The following is a 17,775-nucleotide window of genomic DNA, read 5'->3' on the forward strand; positions in this document are numbered from 1 at the left end:
AGCTTTGGGAGCCGGGACTGGAGCACACAGGCCTTTTCAGAAGGCTTTCTTCATGCAAGAGTTCTTATTCAGTGGTATTTGGAGTTTTGTTCATTTGGCTTCAGATTATTTTTTTTCTAATACAAGTACATTTTACTGACAAGCCCTTAACACTTGCTTTGCTACTTGCATGGAGGCCTCTGAGTGATCAGGCACACAGACCACATGTGCTCCATCCTTTCTCTGTCTCTCCTCTGGGCCAGGGGCCTTTATCAAAAACCCCTATACATTACTGGAAACTTTGCTGGTTTCGTCTATGTGCTTCTTCCTAAGGCATGCAAAAAAAAAAAAAAAAAAGTGAAATTCAGAAAGCATTTACAATCTAGGCAGCTGAGGCGCTGAAGTCCTAAAAGACATCACCCAAACATCAGTGCCTGTGACCGCCCCCCTCCCACATACTAATTCTGGAAGTTAGGCATGGGATGCATTTGTAATACCCCTCTGCTTTGTGGTCCAGCTGAAAACAAAGCCACCGGAAGAAGTTCTAAGTTGGATATTGGAACTCTTTGAAACTCCTGGTCCTCAGGAACCAAGCAAGTCCAGGGCCAGCAACAATGCTTGGGGACATAAGTTTCCTGAAGTTTGTGGCTGAAAACCAGGCCTTCCCTGGCATGGCCGAGGAGAGGGCTAGGTCTGGAGAGTGAGCCCCCTTCGGGGATGCCCCATAAATGATCATAGCTCTGGGGCTAAGACAAAGCAGTTGCATGCAGGATGCTCTCCTCAAAAGTGAGGCAAAGCATCAGCAGGGAGGCTGAAGCAGCAGGTTTGCTCTTGCCCCCGAATGAGGCAAAGTAGAGGGATACCACGAGGGGAGCTGAGCACCGACCTCCAGGGAAACTGCTTGCGAATTCAAAAGCCACATGCTTCTGGAAAGCAACACGCCTTTCCCCTCAGTTTAGTCTGTAAGGGACATCCCCTTATCTTAGAACAGACTGTTGATCTCAGCCCAAGCTGCTGGCTCAGTGGGCTGAGCTTGAGCAGAGCTTGAGCTGCTCCCTCCAGGACTGGGCCCAGGGCCAACAGGGCCAGCTCCTTCAATGCAAGTGGCCTAAACAGAAAGGCAGGCACTCCACTGGGGACAGGCTCTCCTGGGGCAGTGTGTGAGGCCTGCGGTGGCTTGGCCCCCAGGCACGGCCACAGTTTGGGCAGCCAGGGTTCCTTCTGCATCCCAACAGCTCCTTTGTGTAACCCAAATGCTTCTCCCCACTGTCACAGTGTCTCAGCAGCCCATAGGAGATACTGTTACCAAAGACCCAGAGGTTTTGCACTGCCAGCCCCACACACAGGGCAGGGCAGTCCCTATCGGCTCTTGCTCCACGAGTACCCCCCTCCCCCCCATTAGTGGTGCAGGTGATGCTCTTCAGCGCTGTATAGAGAATAAAGACAACATGCACTCAAGCCAGCACACAAAGGCCAAGGAGAACAAAGACAGCCCCTTTAGGGAGGGGCCTCTGGGAGAGCTGAGGTTAAGTAACCCCATTTCTAAACATCCACCTCCAGGGTGGACGTTCTGCAGGATGCACGGCACAGCCTTCCCCTAGGGCCTCTGCTCAAAGAGGTCGTGATACTCCTGCTGCTCCAGCTCCCGGTTATACTTCTCGATTTCCCGGTTGGCTTCTTCCACGTAGTCATTCATGAACTGGTCCATGACTGGCATTTCATTAAGGAAGAGAGCCCTGATACTGGAGGATAAGGGAGCCTGTCCTAGCTCAGAGGGATCTGCGGGCAGGTGAGGTGGGGGACACTGACGTAATGAGCGTCCAGCTCACACAAAGGGTACATGACTCTTTTATGTTGGCAGCACCACAGCTACAGAGAAGGGACTGGGGTTGGCACAGTCCTAGAGCTGAGCCCTTCAGCTTTCATGAGGACTCCTGTCTGCCTTCTCACAGATTAACTACTGTAATCACGTCTAGTCTCCGACTTGTAACTTAGGACCCCTGATGACCACAGAAGTCAGGATGTCACCACAGTTACATTTAAACTACAACCCACAGTTGCATCAGCAATCACTGAATGAAGGCGAAATTAATTTTAATGATGTTAAAAGGCCACAATGAAAAGTCTGCCTCTGTGGCTTGCTGTGTGTTCCCAGAACCCAGCTTGCTCTAGGGCTTGGCTGTGTTGGCTCTAACACACACCCTCTTTACAATCAGGTTTTCACATGCCCCCAAAGTTACTGCCCCTGATTCTAAGGATACGTGGGTGAAAATCAGTCTTGTCACCAAAGAAGTTGACAAACTGGGTGCCATTGTAAAAGTAGCCTGCAGGCAGGGGGTCCAGGTGGCGTTTCACCTGTAGGAAACAAGAGTCCTGTTAAAATTATTTGGCCACTTTGTATCATTTCTTATTCATTAGAAACAAATAAACATGCCTATTTCCCTAGCAAGAGAGCCTACTCTGCCCCATGGAAGGCTAGACATGTCAGGGAATTAACACTTCCCCTCGGCAGTCCTCAAATAGTGACTGATGAAGGTTCCCCAGCTCTCAAGGAGGAACTCTAGGAGCCCCTCATGGGATTAAACTCCATTTGTCCTCAGTGGCACTGGTTTGATAACACAGTCTTTTTAGCTGTCTCCCCCCCAACTTATTTTTTTAAGTTTTATTTACTTATTTTGAGAGAGAATGTGAGTAGGGGATGGGCAGAGAGAAAATCCCAAGCAGGCCCCAGATGGTCAGTGTGGATGGAGCCTGATGCAGGGCTCGAACTCACGAACCATGAGTTCATGACCTGAGCCAAAACCAAGAGTCAGATGCTTAACCAACTAAGCCACCCAGGCACCCCTAGCTGTCTCCCCTTCTTTCTCCCCCTTACTTTCCTACTGCTAGTGACTCCTAAGAAGCACTTCCAGAATAAGCTACCTGCACTCAAATCCATGTTCAAGGTCTGCTTCTGGGGGAACAAATACTTTAAGGACTGCCTTCTGGGTGTCTTCTTCAGAAGCACCCAGGGTTGCCAAGAACAGGGGCTGGAAATGAACGGGCCTCTTCAAGTCCAAAGCAAGGGCTCCTGAGAGCCCAGATTCTCTCCCACCCACTCATTACAGGGAACAGCGACACAGCCTGTTACGGGGCCTGGATTCTGTGTCCCTTTTAGCCTTTGTCCCCAAGCCCCTCCTCAGTGGAGGTGGGAACTGGGGCACAGGCTGGGGGTCAGCTTACAGGTTGGGGGGTTCATCAAAGAGCCTCTCATGCTGGTCCCAGGATTCCGCCATCTGCCTATCAGTAGCTTCTGGATCTAGACAGTTTTTTCTGGGCCCTTGTTATTTTTAACTGTGGTTTATCTAGCATGGAGGGATGGGAGGAGAAAAGGACTTCTGTGGCAGATTCAACAGTGTGACAAAACAGGGCTCCCTGTCATCCCTTCCTCCTACAGGCACTGCTTCTCAATCTCATGCCCAGGTCACATCAGAGGTCACCTGGTACCCTCTTCCTCTTTCAGGCTACAAGGCTGGCTGGGCTGAGGTTTCTCTGTGCCCAGCTTCCCTCTGTGGTCTGAGAGAAGCACAACATCCTGCATGCCCTACAAATAGGTTCCTCACTCAGGGAGTCCGAAAGGATGGAGCTGTGCCAGCCCAGAAGGATACCCTTGGGCCCTTAGGGGACTCACATGGATGTTCCTGATCTCCTGCTGGGTCAGCATCCCCCTGGTCTTCAGGGCTTTCCTCTGAGGCTTCTGTGCAGAGATGAAGGAAGGAAGGGAGGGGTCAGGTCTCCAAAGAGCTGATAGAGTACGTGGCGGGTGAGGGCTCTGGGAGCTAGTTACGGGACTAAGATCCCAGCAGCAGGGAAAGCACAAGCACGGTCATGGCCTGGACACAATATCCTGCCTGTGTGCTCAAGGAGACCACCCTCCCAACATAGAACCCTGTATGCCAGGGGAAGCAAGCAGCAGAGGAAACACCGGTGCTTTTTGCAAACACGCACGTTCCTGTCTGTGCAGATCCTCAACTCTAAGCCCACCCAGTGACAGATATGCAGACAAAGGGACAACGTGAAGTCCCCTAGTCAAGCACCAGTTTATATGAGAAAGACACAGCCCACAGGCAGCCATTCCTCAGTATAAAAGACAGGTTCCAACTAAGCATCTGCAAAGGAGCCAGAACCCAGCCAACTCTATTTCCAGGGTTCTAACTCAGGCTAAAACCCTGAGGCTGTGCTAAGAGGCCTAGTACCCAAAGCTTGCATCATATTAGAGGATTTTAACTGGGTTTCATCTGGGTTTTATTTTTCTTTGCAGTACTGGGCTAAAGATGCTTGTGTGCCTCTACAGGCAAGCGTCCTCTTCCCTTGCACCTGTTTCCAGGGCCCTGGGCTCACTGCTATCAGTGCTTGAAGTCTTGGTTTGCAAATAGCTATAAGCGTATCTTTGTCGTTTCTCTTTTCTAGAGAGAGAACCAAATTTAAAAGGATTCTGGGCTTAGAACACAGGACAGCCCTTGAATTAGGTTCAGCTAAGAAAAGACATTTTGAGTTTGCGTTTAGACTGCCAGGCTGATCCAGGATCCACGTGGAACGGCCAGGTTTCACCCAGGACCTAGTTAAGCCACCTAATAACTGTGGTTTGCCTTGGCAGTAGAATTAGAAATAGCTGTAAGACCAGGTCTGCCTTGAGGCTGCCCTGGGTGGCTTCCTCCCAATCACAAAGCATCCCTGAAAGTGCTGGCTGAGCCTGTGAAGGGCGGACCGGGAGGGAGGTCATGAAGGGGCTTCTACCCCACAGCCAGGAGCAGCTCCGAGGTGTGCTGCTCACATCTGTGCCCGGTGTGTCTGGGCTTTGGAAACCACCTGCTTAGCTGACTGCCGCAGCCAGTCCTTGATGCTTTCTTCCTTCAGGGAGCAGCCAATGAACACGAGGTAGCTCTCCTGCTGCCCGTTGCTGTCCTGAGGTGTGCTTCGGGAATCGGGTGGTGGCGAGGGTCCTTCTAAAACTGGGACGATGCTCAAGGAATTGGCCAGAGTGTTGTGGCAGACCTCCATGGTCCTCTCAGAGTCTGCAGGGAGAACACACGTAGGCCCTGAGCCCCAAAAAGATAAAGCTACACTAAGATTGTAACATGCAGATGGCTGGGGACAGATTCCTGTGACACGCAGGAGGGAGAACTGATTGGTGGCAAGCTAGAAAGCATGAAATAAGAGAGGGAGGAGCAATGTCAGTTTCTGGCTTGGCTGATTTGGTAATCAGGTAGAAACCACTAACCGAGAAAGGGAATACAAGAGAGCCCTTTGGTCTCAGCAGAGCCCTGAGAAGCCAAGGGAAGAGGGTGTGTCAACCACACACAAGTGCGGCAGGAAGGGTCACATGATAGGAACAGGAAAGATTGGGTTTACAGACCAAGAAGCTGGGGGCTAGTAGTGGTGACCCAAGAAAATGGCAAGGTCCCCCTAAAAAGCAGGATGAAAAAAGGGATCCAGAACACAGAGAGGTTAACCTTGAATAACAAAAAGGGCCAAGAGAAGGTCTAAATAAAGAAGAAAACAAGGTGAGAGGAAAGGTGGAGGCATTATGACCTCTGAAGCAGGTCTGTTGGAGCCTGAGGGAAGTGGGCTTGAGTAAGGGGCCAAAGTTTCAGATTCAATAACATAAATTAGGCCAAAAGTATGGGTTCACGACCTTGAGAGATTCTTTTATATAGGTGATGTCATCTAATTCTCCCATCCAAACCCAGATGGTCCCATGCTTACAACTCTCAGTGGCTCCTTACGGCAGACACTGATTGTTGCCTGTCCAGCCTCCCCCTTTCGCCAATACCAATTCCCCATGGGTGATGGGTCCTGGAAGGCACAGCAACTCAATCCTGGCCAATGAGAGGAGAAGTCTGCTGAGGAACTGGCAGGAGATGCCTCAGTAGAAGCTGTGTGTATTGATAAAGCCACCCACAGGAAGAGCCTCTCTTATCAGCTGGATGTTGTGTCTGGGTGTGACACCTAGACCTGCAACAACGAGGGGTGGGGACCTGACACACTAAGACTGGAAGGACCCACGTTACCTGTGTCCTCCGTGGCCTTGCTATGCTGCTTGACCTCTCGACTTCTCATTATGTAGCTAACACCTGCTAGTTGAGTTGGTGTTTGCTGTTGTGACAGCTACAAACACCCTAACAGACAGTCCCACTAGGTCCCTGCCACAGTGAACCTTTTTTGGTTCCTGAAATGTCCTTTTTTTGCTTGGTTCCAAAGCACATGCTATGCCTTTTCCCTGGAATATTCTCCCCTTTTCTCAATGTTGAGTAATTGCTGACTAACCACCTCCAGCCAGGATGGACCAGACTTCAGGTCATGAGGGCTCCAGAGGTCTATGGCTGATAAACAGAACTAGTGGACAGAAGGGAGAAGGAGGCTAAAGGCTTGAAGACTTTGGCAGAAACAGATGTGGAGCTGGAGAGCTCGGCACTGGGGCAACTCCTGGTGCCAGGTCTAGGAGGCCACGGATGGCTTGAAAGGGGTGTGTGAGTCTCTGGAACAAGGAGTCAAAGAGCTGTGAGGAGAGGCACTGGGCAGGACATCTGGGGGAAGAGAGAAACACTCTTCCACTGTGGAGCAGCACCTGCAGCAAGGTGGGGGAACTAGAAGAGCTACTGGTGTCAGGCCCACATGGGAGGGTTTTCCAGAGTCTGAGAGGCATCTGTGCTCTGCAGAGCATCAGTAGAAACTATGAACCCACATCATGAGATGTAAGCATTCCATAGTGCAGGACTCCCAAATCCAACTCCCCAGTTACCTGAAAACTTCACTTTGCCCAGGATGTGGTAGATGTTTCCAGAGAAGGGACTTGGCTTGATGGAAGACTGAATTGCTGGCGGAAGAAGAGGACAGGGCTGTCACCCACCCTGGGGCAGAGGCCAAGTTCAGGGCACACAGCTGGGAAAGAGTTAGGGTCTGGGAAGGATCCCCACTTGAGGGACCAGGGCTCACCCTCCCCAGTGGCTCTTCCCACTCTTCCCAGGGTAGGGGTACTCCTGGGTCCTCAAATCCCTCTGTTTTCAGACCCCAATAGTGAGGAGACATGACAACACACATAATACTAAAATGGAGCCAGGAACAGGGACAACTCTGGGTATTCTTTTATTAGGGTCTGGGACATGTCCTAACCAAGGCTTACCTTTACACTTGGCCACAAAACGAGTCTTCTCCAAAGGACGACCAAACCATACGCAGATCTGAACCATTAGTGGAAGACTGATCCAGCATCAAATTTACCTTCATACCTTAAAAGGTTTAAAAAATTGTAAGTACGAGTAATTGGGGCTTTGAGTGTTATTATATGCTACTCTGGGATGAACTACTTTGAGTTCCTTCTTACTTATGTGCCATTTTATGTATAAAACACTTGTTTTAAATATGTGTATGTCTTTTTCATCTTGAGATTGGGAAGCATGTTGCCCCATTAGAGCAGGGAGGTCTCACCTCTGCAGACAAGCAGTTCCCTGAAGCCCAAGACCCCATCTACCTTTGAAGCCTACCAGTATGCCACCTGAGATTGGGGGTCCTCCCTGGCACTCCTGGAGCTCTTCCTCAGGGCCTTAACTGTACCCCACCCTTGTTGAGGGCAACTTAACAGACTGTACATTTGGGTGTGTATACTCCCCAGAAGGAACTAAAGGGCTGGGGCATCTCTGCTCTATTTTCTCAGTTTTGAATTCAGCAGACATAATGCCAACCACAAACTCATTAAAAACATGCCATATTCAAGCGTGCCTGGCTGACTCAGTCAGTGGAGCATGCGACTCTTGATCTCAGGGTTGTGAGTTCAAGCCCCACCCCCACACTGGGTGTAGAGATTGCTTAAAAATTGAAAAAAATCTAAAAAAAAAAAAAAAAAAAAAAAAAGAACTAAAAGAACATGCCACATTCAGAGCACTTAAAAAGTTTAAGTTTTTGTTATGGAAAATTTAAAACACATGCAAAGACATTGCAATAAACTCCCATTACCCAGCTTCCAAAATTATGGAATTGTCATTCCTTCTGCTGAAGGAATTCCTTGAGAAGGATCCCCATGATGGAATCAATGCAGTAAAGGGTGTAACCATCTCCTGGGTTATAATTTATACCACTCCCAGTAGCACATGAGTGTTTCAGTTTCACAGGGCCCCCAGCAATGATTCTTACAGATATTTTTGGTTAAATGTAATAGATGTCAATCAAAACAACAGTGAGGCATCATTTTACATTTCTGAATATTACTAAAACGGAATTCTGTTACCATGGCTGCCACTTATACTTGCTCTAAAGTGAACTGTCCACATCTACATGGACTAGGTTACTTTTCAGTATCAAAATAAACTTCTCAGATATTATATTAACTCTTTGCCACATATGATGCAAACATCTTCTTCCAATCTATTATATTTTATTAGTTTCCTTTGCTCTAAAATAGCACTACAGGGGCACCTGGGTGGCTCAGTTGGTTAAGCATCCGACTTTGCCTCAGGTCATGATCTCATGGTTCATGAGTTTGAGCCCTGCACTGGGCTCTCTGCTGTCAGCTCAGAGCCCACTCTGGGTCCTCTGTCCACCCCCGCCTCTCTGCCCCTTCCCGACTCACGCTCTCTCTCTTTCTCAAAAATAAACATTAAAATTTTTTTAAATAAAATAGCACTACAGGTTTGAATTTTATATCATATATATTGTTGAAAGTTATCTTACTCTTTGTGCATTCTTTAAAGTAAGGCAGTGGCATAACATTTTTGTAATACTGACATATTCTTTTTGCCCTCTCCCCATCCAAACAAGTCATGGGAGACCATGGGCCTCTCTGGCTTCTTTATTCAGAGCCCGAATCCATAGTGAAATTGGGAGTGGCTAAGGGAAGAGAAGAGGTATCCTCCCAGACTAGAAATAAGCCTAGGAGAGATGTGGGCAGGGTCAATGAGCACAGAGAAGGTTGTGGTAGGGGATGTTGAGAATCTGTACAGCACAGAGCTGAGCATATCCTAGAGCTAAAGCCTAGTCCCTCTGAGGTGGTGACCCTGACCCAATGAGGAAGGGGGAAAATATACAGATGTGCAGGAGTCTGATGGCTGCCATCTTGTTAAAAGACTAAATTACCCGATTCCTAGGAAGGGACTCAGAAGGGGAAGGTGCTGAAGGGTGATTTCTGAGACCCCCTCCATCATTGATTCTCTACAAGGGCTGATCAAGGGAAGGCTTCAGGCTAAAGGTTCACAGAGAGACTTTTTTTTTTAACTTTTTAAATATGATTGTTTATTTTTGAGAGAGAGAGAGGCGTAGAGAGGGAGACACAGAATCTGAAGCAGGCTCCATGCTGTCAGCACAGAGCCCGATGTGGGGCTCAAACTCCCAAACCATGAGATCATGACCTGAGCTGAAGTCAGATGCTTAACTGACTGAGCTACCCAGGCACCCCTACAGAGCATTCTAATGAATCCTTTACACCTGGCTTTTTCCTGGATCAGTGTCTGCAGGAAAGTCTGTACCTGGAGCTAGGTTCATGTGAACAATTTCCAGAATGAGTCACCATGGATTAGAGAATGGGTGCTTCCCTAGGCACTAAGTGGAAAAAGCAGGAATTTCAGCACCAGGCCCAGAGGTGTGGCAGGAAAAGGGTCAGTAGCTGTAGTCACTGGAGAGGAGGGTTTCACCTCAGATGCTCAGATGCTCCATCTGTTTCTTTTTAGCTAGGATGGAATTGTCTTGTTTAGGCATAAGGAATGATCCACTCACCCACTGTTTACGCAAGTATGTAGCTCAAATCAGAGATTCCTTCTAAGAATATGCCTAAAAGCCTTCAATTTCACACATTGGATTTTTTAAAGTTTATTTATTTTGAGAGAGAGAGAGAGAGAGAGAGAGAGAGAGAAAGGGAGAGAGAGAGAGGAAGGGAGAGAGAGAGGGAGAGGGAGAGCAAGAGCAAGAGCGTGCAAGCAGGGGAGGGGCAGAGAGAGAGGGAGAGAATCCCAAGCCGGCCCCGTGCTAGCTGCCAGCACAGAGTCCAACATGGGGCTCGAACCCACAAACTGAGATAATGATTTGAGCAGAAACCAAGGGTCAGATCCTCAACTGACTGAGCCACCCAGGTGCTCCTGGACTTGTTGTTTTAACAGCACAGCACAATCATTCTTCTGCTGGTCTAAAAAGATACTGGTGACGCAAGGGGTGGTGTGGAGAATGCAGAGAGGTGTCTGGGGGAAGTGAGTAAGGATAACAAAGATAATCCAAATTAACACGAGAGAATACTTTTGGCCAAGCTTTAGTAATTGTCTTCCCCTGAACCATCACCAGGGCAGAACCCAGTTAACCGTTCTATACAGGGACAAGCACAGCATGATGGCTGCATGTACCGGCTCTGGAGCCGCACAACCTGGGTGTGAAAGCCACAGCCCTTTTGCTTACTGGCTGTATGAATGTGAACACGCCTTTAACTCCTTGCTGCCTCACTTACCTTATCCTTAAAATGTGGAAAATAATACAGCCTACCTCACAGGCTTGGCTTGAGGATTCATGCGATAACAGGTAGAGCTCTTAGGGTAGCACTGTCCAACAGAACTTTCTGTGACGATGCAAATATTCTGATCTGCACAGCCCACCGTGGTAGCTGCTGGCCACAGGTAGCTACTGAGCACTTGAAATGTGGCTTGTATGACTGAGAGACCGAATTTTACATTTTATTTAATTTTTATTAATTTACATTTTACTAAATAGCCAAATGTGGCTGGTGGCTACTGTCCTGGAGAGCTTAGAACAATGTGTAGTACACAGTGAGTGCTCAAGTGATGTTGGCCCTAGTGTCACTACAGCGCCCTTGGCACTCTCTTTCCTTCTCCCCTCAGAGGAGAGGTTCATAGGCTGAGAGGCTGCCAAGAGAGAATAAACATCCCTTGGGCAACAACAGCAGGGAACCTACCTGTCAGGTGGGATCCCTTAGAGGACTATATTCTTAGGAATGACTCTCTCGTGGTAAGGTTGTCACTCCTTGGTTCTGTGCCAGCCACCTCACCCTCACTAGAGGCTAGAGGAGACAAAGGACACCGTGTGCTTGGTGCCCACAGACCCACTCCCTAAGTCTCAACATCCAGCAAGGCCCCCAAGTCGGAGCCCAACATGTGTGGGGCACTGGGCTCCTGGCACGACCAGCAGCTGTTGGGACATGGCAGGCCATCCCAGCGGCCACTGTCACCCTGGCAGAACACTTGAAATTTTACTTTCTTTTTTTTTTTTTCTGTAAATATATCATTGTGTTTACAAAGAAACCTTAGCTACTTTTCAATGATGATACTTGCCAGCCGGGGTACATTAAATATCGAGATCGCAGCATCTGAGGACTTGAAAAACTATTTTCTGAGAGAATCAGCTCAATGTCTTCATTCCTTTGAAAACATACAGAAAAACCACGTCAATTAGGATGATCAATCTTAATCTGCCCATTTTGCTTCCTCCCCTTTGTCTCCACAGACACACAAGCACATATGCATACATTTATTTCTGTTACTTCACACCTAAGTCCTTCAGTATACCTCTCCCAAGAACAAGCACATTCTCTTTCAGAAGCACAATACTATTATCACATCCAAGGAATACAATACGTGGACCAGCAGTACTAGTATCACCTGCAAGCTCATGAGAAACAAAATCCCAGGTCCCACTCCAGACCCGCTGAATCAGAACTCTCATTTTAAGAAGATCCCTAAGAGATCTACATGCAGATTAAAGTTGGAGAAGTACTGATCTAATCCATTTTCAAATTTTCCCTTTTTTGCAGGAGAGGTCTGGGACCTGGGATCTACACCAATCAAAGATTGCTCACTGAATTTACAATCTTTATTTTCCTTTAATCTTGGGGCCCCTGGGTGGCTCAGTCGGTTAGGCGTCTGACTTCGTCTTGATCTTGCAGTCAGTGCGTTCGAGCGCCGCATCAGACTCTGTGCTGACAGCTCAGAGCCTGGAGCCTCCTTCAGATTCTGTGTCTCCCTCTCTCTCTCTGTCCCTCCCTGCTTGCACTCTGTCTCTCTCTCAAAAATAATCATTAAAAAAATTTTATTTTCCTTTAATCTGGAATAATTCTTCTAACTTTGCTGTTGTTGTTTCTCACGAAGTAGACATTTTTGAAGAGTACCTGCCGGCTGTCTTGTGTCCCACAATCTGGATTTACCTGGTTGTTTCCTTATGATTAGAATCCGTTAAATATTTTTGGTCATATTAATACCTAGGTGATGTTGTGCCCTTCCCAGAGCATCACATGAAGGAAGCATGTGATGTCAATCTGTGCAAATAATGGCCTTGCTAAGTTTAATCATTTAGTTAACGTCAGGTCTACTACATCTCTCACGGTGAAGGTACTTTCCTCTCACTGTAAGCAGTAAGTAGTCCATGGAGTGATACTTTGAGAACAGTTAATATCCTTTTCATCAACAATCTGTCACCCACCCGTTCTTAGTATTCAATGATGATTCTTGCCTAAATCAAGTGCTATAGTAACTGTTATAAAATGGTGACTTGCTAGTTCTAAAAATCCTTATTAGTGTTAAAGGAGATTTACTATCCTGCCCTCCCATTTTTTTAGTATCACCATGGACTCATTTTACTCCATGTGCTATATTCTGTTATTACATTTGTTTTCTCTTATGCTCCACTTGTCCCAGTGTGGCCAGTGAGAGCTTCTTGAGCTAGCTCCTGCATCCTTTTGGCACATCTCTACTAATCTCTGAGTGTCTCCTTGCTTTTTTTTTTTTTTTTTAGCACAAAATGTACCAGGTTCACCTTGTACTTTCCCTGCCCTAGACCTATAATCAGCCAGTTCTCTAAGGAGTGCTGATAACTTTAATTGGGAACTGGTATATGTAGAAACCAGGACCTAAAGGTAGGGGTATTTATTCTACTGTGGTATTAGTATTTCTGGTCCCTTTCAATGGGAAGAGCTAGAAAATATACATTTTTTAATTGAAATACTGAACTTATATTGACTCCATTCACAGGGTTTCTCTTCCCTTTTCCCATTTCATATTTATTATCTTCCTTATCTAACAAGTGATGTTTGAAATCAGGGTTCCAATGTTTATGTTTATTTAAAAATTTTTTAAAAATGTTTATTTATTTTGGAGAGAGACCGAGTGCGAGCAGGGGAAGGGCAGAGAGATAGGGAGACACAGAATCTGAAGCAGGCTCCAGGCTCTGAGATGTCAGCACAGAGTCTGATGTGGTGCTAGAACCCACAAACCGTGAGATCATGACCTGAGCTGAAGTCGGGATGCTTAACTAGCTGAGTCACCCAGGCACTCCTCCAATGTTTATGTTTAAAAGTTATTTGAATTAATTGTTTTGTGTGTGGTCATTATTACTTTGATATACAAATGGATTCACTTTTTCATTTAGTTTTATCCCTCTTTGTCAATTTAATTTCTGAATATGTAAAATATTTACATTGCTCAAAGTCAAAATTATATAAAAAGTATGTACCTTTTAGTATATCTTTATTGAGCAAATAAATGTGCTTTATGACCAGATGTTTCCTCTTCACACACACACACACACACACAGACACACAGACACACACACAGAGTCATCAATTCTCTATTTTTAGTTTGTAATTTGGACCCAAGTCCATGAAGTAAAAAGCTCATTTCTCTATGTTCTCTGTCCCATTTCTTTCACATCTTAATACAAGTAATATTGAGAGTCTTGACTTCATTCTTTAATGGATGAAAATGTGAATCCATCAAGACAAAATCTCTCAAAACAGTACAGGATACTGACACATGGGGTCGTCTTGCTGATTTTTGCACAACACCAAAAGCACTTCTATAAATGCCCAGGTCTTAGATACAGTACAAAGACCCTGTGGGCCATAGCCAGAGTGTGGTGTCTGAGAAAGTGGCTGCTCCTATAGGGTGAAGTGAACTTGGTAAGTTTACCTGGTGACAATCCCATTTTCTGCAAGAATGAAGGCTGCAGTAGGATTGGCAGCCCTGATGAGGGTCTGCAGCTGGACAAGGAGAGGGTGCCTCTGCTCCGTGGTGTGACTGGTGAATACCACATTACTCACCAGGCCTGGGGAATAAAACCAAGAACGGTTCAGGCTTCAGAGTCCTTACTGGGGCTGAGGGCTCACACAAATGTGGGCCCTTGCTCCCTTCCTGATCATCCCTTCTAATAGGGGTCTTATGTAGATGCCCCTGACCCCCCCAACACCTGTTCCCCTTTCTGTCATTGCACTTCTTGCGGTGAATGGCCTCAACCCTGGAACTGCCTTACTTCTTAACCTTCTCTATTTTCTCAATTCTGCTTTACAGCTGACACCTGGAGCTTCTTTATCGAAGGGCCCATTCCACATCCCTTTTATCCTTAACCTCTTCAGGAAACTGTGCCACACACCTTCACCAGTTCAGACCACAGACATTTACCAAGCACTAACCATACATCAGGCACTAACCGTTAGATTCTCAAAGAGTGCCCAGCCAAGGAGTCACTTACATGCACCTAATTCCAAGATAAGTGCTAACACAGGCATTCACAGTCATACAATAAGAAGAGTAGCACATGTAATGAGGGATTGTGAAGTGGGTCACAATACCTCCCAAACTTCCATAAAAATACAGAAGGAAAATCTATGCTATAGAGAATCTGGAAATCAGGGAAGCTACCTTATCCCACCATACCAATGTAATTATAATACCTCTTCCATACTCATTCCTGTTTTGACATAGTTATGATCATAGCACACACACCATTTCTACTACAAGATCACTTGCATTTTTGTTATTCAACCATTTTCATTCACTTAATATTACTGTGAAAATTTCAAACGTATACAAAAATTTTAATTTGAAATGTTTATTTATTTATTTTTGAGTGAGAGAGCACGCGTACAAGCAAGGGAGGGGCAGAGAGACAGAAAGAGACACAGAATCTGAAGCAGGCTCCAGGCTCTGAGCTGTTAGCACAGAGCCTGATGCGGGGCTAGAACCCACAAACCGTGAGATCATGACCTGAGCTGAAGTCGGGACGCTTAACCAACTGAGCCACCCAGGTGCTTCAACATATACAAAAATTTTAGAAGTAGTATAATGGGGGCACCTAGGTGGCTCAGTCAGTTAAGTATCTGACTCTTGGTTTCGGTTCAGGTCATACTCTCATGGTTTATGGGATTGAGCCCTGCTTCAGGCTCTGTGCTGACAGCGTGGAGCCTGTTTGGGATTCTCACTCTCTCTCTCTCTCTCTCTGCCCTTCCCCTATTCAAGCTCTCTCTCAAGATAAATATTAAAATATAATAGTATAATAGTATAACGAACTCCCATGTGCCCATCATCTGGCTTTAAGAATTAACAACATATGGGGTGCCTGGGTGGCTCGGTTGGTTAAATGTCCAACTCTTGGTGTTAGCTCAGGTCACTATCTCATGGTTCGTGGGATGGAGTGCCAGTTAGGGCTCCAAGCTGACAGCACAAAGCCTGCTTGGGATTCTTTCTCTCCATCTCTCTCTGCCCCCTCCCCTCTGGCCTGTGTGTTCCATTTATCTCTCTCAAAATAAATATGTAAACTTAAAAAAGAAAAAAGAATTAACAACACTTGGCTAATTCTTCCATACCATATGCCAGCCTTTTCCCCTTTCCCCCTGGATGATTTTGAAGCCAATCTCAGACATCCTATTATTTTATCCAAAAATATTTTAGTATATATATCTCCATAAGATGACCCTTTAAAAAGTTAAAAATTAACAACAAATTCTTCAATATAAAAAATAATATAGTCCATGTTCAAACTTCTCTGCCTCATGAATGTTTTTCTAGTTAATTTTTTTGAATCAGGAACCAAATCCACACACTGTATTTCACGGATACATCTCGTAATTCTCTTTCAATCTGTAGTGTCTCCTTATTTCCATGTGATGTTGCTTAACATACTAGTAGCTAGATCTCTTTTATAGATTCAATCTTTTTAAATATAAATTATTAAAAGAATTTCTTGTTCTTTTTCCAACGTAAGTTGAATGCTTAATTCATTATTTTAAAAAGTTATGTCTTGGGGCACCTGGGTGGCTTAGTTGGTTGTGTCTGATTTTTGATTTTGTCTCAGGTCTTAATTTCATGGTTCTTGAGATTGAGCCCCGAGTCAGGCTCTGTGTTGACAGTGTGGAGTCTGCTTGGGATTCTCTTTCCATCTCTCTTTCTGCCCCTCCTACGCTTTGCTCTCTCTCTCTCCCTCAAAATAAATAAATAAACATTTAAAAAAGTTATTTCTTGTTTAGTAATGTCATAACTTAAGGGTACATGCTTTCTTTTGAATTATTTGGCATAGAAATACTCATAACAGGTTGTATAAATGGTATCCTTTATCATGAAAAACTGCCTTTGAAACTTTTCAGCTTTTTGGTTTGAATTTAACTTTGCTGTTAGTGTCACCTCTTTCCTTTTTGTCTATATTTGTCTGTTATGTTTTTTCCCATTCTTTTATCATCATCCTTATTTAGATTCGTATGCTTCTCTTGTATACAGCATCACAGAATTAGGTTTTGTTTTTTGGTTTAATCTGAGATACTTTTCCTTTTAATATGTGTTTATCCCATTTACATTTACTGACACTTTGGTTCTTTCACCTTGGTTATACTGGATCCGTTTAAAAGTGTTTTTTTTTTTTATCTTTAGCAGTATTATCTCTGCATTCCTTATTTTTTGTTTTCTTCTGATAAGTGGTGGGCTTATAGTCTGTTTTTAGTTCTTACAATGGCTATCCTTACAGCTTTAAAGATTTTTTTGAAGTTTATTTATTTGTTTTGAGAGCGATAGAAAGCAAGGGAGGGGCACATAGGGAGGGGGAGAGAGGGAGAGGCGGGGGGGGGGGGAGGGACAGGGAGAGAGAGAGAGAGAGAGAGAGAGAGAGAAAATATCCCAAGCAAGCTCCATGCTGTCAGCAAAGAGCCTGACTTGGGGCTTGAACTCATGAACCAGGAGATCATGACCTGAGCTGAAATTGAGAGTCAGACGCTTAACTGACTGAGACACTTTTTAATAGATCTAAATCACTGTTTCTTATAATGTCCCTTTTAGACAATGTCTACTGGCTTTTCTACGTGACTGATGTGGAAGCTGGTAAGTGTTCTTCCCATTTCCACCGTCACTTTCTGGTTGGTTATATTATTTAGTTTCTCCAGTGAATGTTCTTATATCTTTAAAACTATATACTAAGAATTTAACTCTTTATAACTTGATTTTACTGCTCTAAACTTTATTGATCTCCCCCTTTGGAAGATACAGACAGAGTTATTTCCTGCTGCCTTGTAATTCTTTGTTAAATATAATTTCATTTTATAAATCTTCAAGATTTTCAACATTTATATTCTACTTTTTTTTGAAAATTTTTAAGTTTATTTATTTTGAGAGACAGAGAGCAAGTGGGGGAGGGGCAGAGAGAGAGGGGGAGAGAGAGAGAATCCCAAGCAGGCTCTGCACTGTCAACGCAGAGCCCAATGCAGGGCTTGATCTCACAAACTGTGAGATCGTGACCTGATCTGAAACCAAGACTTGGACGCTTAACCAACTGAGCCATCCAGGCGCCCCTATATTCTGTTTTGTAATAGAATTTTCATGGGTATTATCATTAACTCCATATCTAAGGATCAATTCTCATCATCAATTTTGTTTTTTTTAAGTTTATTTATTTTATTTTGAGAGAAAGAGAGCACGAGCAGGGGAAGGACAGAGAGAGAGAATCCCAAGCAGGCTCTGCACTGTTAGCACAGAGCCCGACATGGGGCTCGATCTCACAAACCGTGAGATCAGGAGC

At 45.3% G+C, this 17,775-nt stretch overlaps 1 protein-coding gene across 1 annotated transcript in view; it reads right to left on the reverse strand.

Moving 5' to 3' along the window:
* Window positions 1-304: 304 nt before the first annotated feature.
* Window positions 305-17,775, reverse strand: part of CA3H20orf194 (chromosome A3 C20orf194 homolog) — a 130,060-nt gene continuing 112,589 nt past the window's right edge. The window contains 9 exon segments of the mRNA XM_030311772.1: window positions 305-1,689; window positions 2,241-2,334; window positions 3,650-3,715; window positions 4,828-5,033; window positions 6,761-6,835; window positions 7,142-7,216; window positions 7,219-7,247; window positions 11,280-11,366; window positions 13,908-14,043. Coding sequence (XP_030167632.1) covers window positions 1,577-1,689; window positions 2,241-2,334; window positions 3,650-3,715; window positions 4,828-5,033; window positions 6,761-6,835; window positions 7,142-7,216; window positions 7,219-7,247; window positions 11,280-11,366; window positions 13,908-14,043 — 881 coding nt within the window. The 3' untranslated portion in view covers window positions 305-1,576.

Source organism: Lynx canadensis, chromosome A3 (genome assembly GCF_007474595.2).
Source record: "Lynx canadensis isolate LIC74 chromosome A3, mLynCan4.pri.v2, whole genome shotgun sequence".
NCBI lineage: Eukaryota > Metazoa > Chordata > Mammalia > Carnivora > Felidae > Lynx > Lynx canadensis.